A 3242-nucleotide genomic window follows, 5' to 3' on the forward strand; every position below is an offset into this window, starting at 1 on the left:
AAAAGTTTGCTAAAATACCCAAAGGCTAACTAAAAGCAAATGTCAAAATAGTTAGAAAAGCATCAAAAAAGTTTGCTAAAATACCCAAAGGCTAACTAAAACGTTGAAGTAGCCTAACTACCTAAAAGTAGTAAAGGGTTAACTAAAACTAAATGTATCAAAACATCAGCTAAAAGAAAAAAAGGCAGAATGCTAGTTAGATGTAGTAAAAAGCTAACTTAAACTAAAAGTACCAAAATGTCAGTTAAAAGCTGCAAAAACTCATAAAAAGAAAAGACCAACTAGAAGTTAAAAGTAGCAAAAAGCTAGCTAAAAATACCCAAAGGCTAATTAAAACCTTAAAGTAGCTTAAAACTCACTGAAAGTAGTAACTGGCTAACTAAAAGTAAAACATTTTCAGCTAAAAGCTGCAAAAACTAGTCTAAATATAGAAATATCAAAAGATTGTGCAGAAAAAAAGTAGCAAAAAAGCTAGCTAAAAATACCCAAAGGTTAACTAAAACCTTAAAGTCACCTAAAACTAGCTAAAAGTAGTAAACAGCTAACTAAAAGCAGCAAACATTCAGCTAAAAGCTGCATAAACTCATTAAAACATAGAAATATCATACAATAGCTAAGGAAAAAGTAGCAAAAAAGCTAGCTTAAAACACTCAAAACACTACCTAAAATTTTTAAGCAGCTAAAAACTCGCTGAAAGTTGTAACTGGCTAACTAAAAGCAGCTAAACTTCAGCTAAAAGCTGCAAAAACTAGTCTAAATGTAGAAATATCAAAGAATGTGCAGAAAAAGGTAGCAAAAAGCTAGCTAAAAATTCCAAAAAGCTAACTAAAACGTTGTTAAAACTAGCAAACGGCTAACTAAAAGAAGCAAAATGTCAACTAAAATCTGCAAAAGCTCATTAAAAACATAGAAATAACAAAGAACAGCTAAAGGTAAAAGTAGCAAAAACGCGAGTTTAAAACACTCAAACACTACCTAAAAATGTAAAGCAGCTAAAAACACGCTGAAAGTCATGACCGGCTAACTAAAGGCAGCAAAATGTCATTTAAAGCTGCAACAAAACAGTTTAAACATTGAATTATAAAAGAATGTGCAGAAAAAGGTAGCTAAAAGCTAGCTAAAAATAGCCAAAGGCTAACTAAAACCTTAAAGTAACCTAACACTAGCTAAAAGCTAATATTAGCATAAGAACATAAAAACAGAGCCAGTTTTCTGAAGCAGATTTTTTTAAATAATTGTTTTGACGGAACAGAAGAGATCTCAATGATTTGAATATATTTATAAAGTTTAATTTATTTCTTTTTAAAAAAGAACAGTGCACAAATATCAACATCCAAAAGAAAAAAGCTTTGGCGTTAGCACAACGGCTAATTTACAACTGTTGTCCCGAGGAACGTTAAACATTTTAAAAGAATAAAGTCATAAAAACAAGAGAACAAAGAGCGTGAACACTGTTTCTGTGTAAACAAACCCTGGTCTGATTTTAACCCGTCCTCCTCCACGCTGCGGGTCAGAACCACAGAAACACATCAGAACCTCCATGTGTGGCTCGCAGGTTCCCTGGCTCCATCTTAAAGTGGCCTACTTCCTGTCAGGCTTCAGGGAATCAGAGCGAGCAGAGAGGACTTTTACAGCTTTATTAAAACACACAGAATTCAGACGAGATGATCTCAGGATGAATTCAAACTGACTTCTGATCAGGAACAGTTTTTATAAATGAATTAATGTTTTTGTGTCTCTAATGAGTTCAGATCTGACACTTAACTTCCTGTTTCCTGTGTGCCAAACGTTGGTTTCCTGAGTTTCACTAAAATCATCTTAAACAAAACATTTGGGTTGAGGATATTCTTCAGAGCTCAGTTGTCAAACCTCCTCAGCCTCCTCCACCTGACCTCCTCAGCGCTGAGGTCTGCAGATGCGTTGAAGCCATAAGGGGGCGGAGCTTCTCCTCGCCGGGTTTGATCTGGGAAACCAAATATCAGATATGGAGATTCTTAAGAGTTAAACCATGGCCCCGCCCCCCCGGCCTCCTCACCTCTGTCATGCAGACTGTTTCTGATGGCCTCCTCCAGCTGCTCCGCCTCTGTCAGCCCACCTGTGTAAACTGCTGAGTCAGCGCTCCAGTAGTTTGGAGCAGAACTTCCTGAGTTTCCTCCTGCAGCGCCACCATAACCTGCAGATTTAAAATCCACTTCTGCAGATCGTCTTCTTGAATCCTTACATTGTGGGAAAGCCCGACTCAGTCAGGGACATAAGAGGGTTCTGTTCACCTGGGAGAACTCACCTGAAGTACCGGAGTAGCTGCGGTGTGTGTCTGAGGAAACTAACGCTGGTGGAAAAAACACAAACACAACGTTTCAGCACAAACATGTTGACGGTTGCAGCTGTAATCCACTCAGTTTCTGATTAAATCAGCTCACTGATGGATAAAAAACAAATAAAAATCACAGAAAATATAAAAAATGAGGTTTAGAAAAACTGTTTTCCTGAAAACATCCAAAATAAAAAAGTCATCTTTAAAAAAAAAACTGCATCAAAGACCTGCACATCTCTTCATGATGGTCTTCAGGGGTCCGGACGTGTAGAGCAGACCCACCAGGATACCTGCCAGGTGTCCAACAAACGAGCTCCTGCAGAAGCAGAAATGTCTGATCAAACAGCGCCCTCTGGTGGAGCCTGAGGCTCACAGCAGCTAATTAAAGGACTTCTAGTTGAGCTGCGATTCAAAAGCCCCAGAGAGAGAGGCAAAGGAAATATGTGTCCAGCTGAGCAGCTGGTGTGTGTGAGCCCAGTCTGCTCAGACAACATGTAAACATCAGCCTCCATCTTTGTGTCACGGCCTGCAGAGCTGCTCTGCTCGGGTGTTTTTACGTCCTGACTGCAGAAAATAAAACATAAAGTAGTGAATACTGAGTGGCCCAGGTCCTCAAACGGACGGTTTTCTTTTTTTAAATTCTGTTTATTTTATTTAAAAACACTGTATTGATCCCCTGGTGGGGAAATTAACTATCTGCATTTTACCCATGGGGCATGTGAACACATGTGGAGCTGTAGGGTCACCTCGAGTGTAACAATAAGAAAACTTCCTCTGACCACAGACCTCTGATGGCCCCTTCAAAGACACAGACCTCTGATGGCCCCTTCAAAGACACAGACCTCTGATGGCCCCTTTAAAGACACAGACCTCCGATGGCCCCTTCAAAGACACAGACCTCTGATGGCCCCTTCAAAGACACAGACCT

General features: G+C 39.4%; 1 protein-coding gene across 1 annotated transcript in view; it reads right to left on the reverse strand.

Annotated features, from left to right (window-relative positions):
• Window positions 1-1273: 1273 nt before the first annotated feature.
• rhbdd1 (rhomboid domain containing 1) overlaps window positions 1274-3242 on the reverse strand; it is a gene marked incomplete at its 5' end in the record, with an annotated part of 12627 nt that continues 10658 nt past the window's right edge. Inside the window, 4 exon segments of the mRNA XM_014026421.1 lie at window positions 1274-1963; window positions 2036-2173; window positions 2285-2329; window positions 2542-2630. Coding sequence (XP_013881875.1) covers window positions 1857-1963; window positions 2036-2173; window positions 2285-2329; window positions 2542-2630 — 379 coding nt within the window. The 3' untranslated portion in view covers window positions 1274-1856.

Source organism: Austrofundulus limnaeus, unplaced genomic scaffold (assembly GCF_001266775.1).
Source record: "Austrofundulus limnaeus strain Quisiro unplaced genomic scaffold, Austrofundulus_limnaeus-1.0 Scaffold552, whole genome shotgun sequence".
Lineage (NCBI taxonomy): Eukaryota > Metazoa > Chordata > Actinopteri > Cyprinodontiformes > Rivulidae > Austrofundulus > Austrofundulus limnaeus.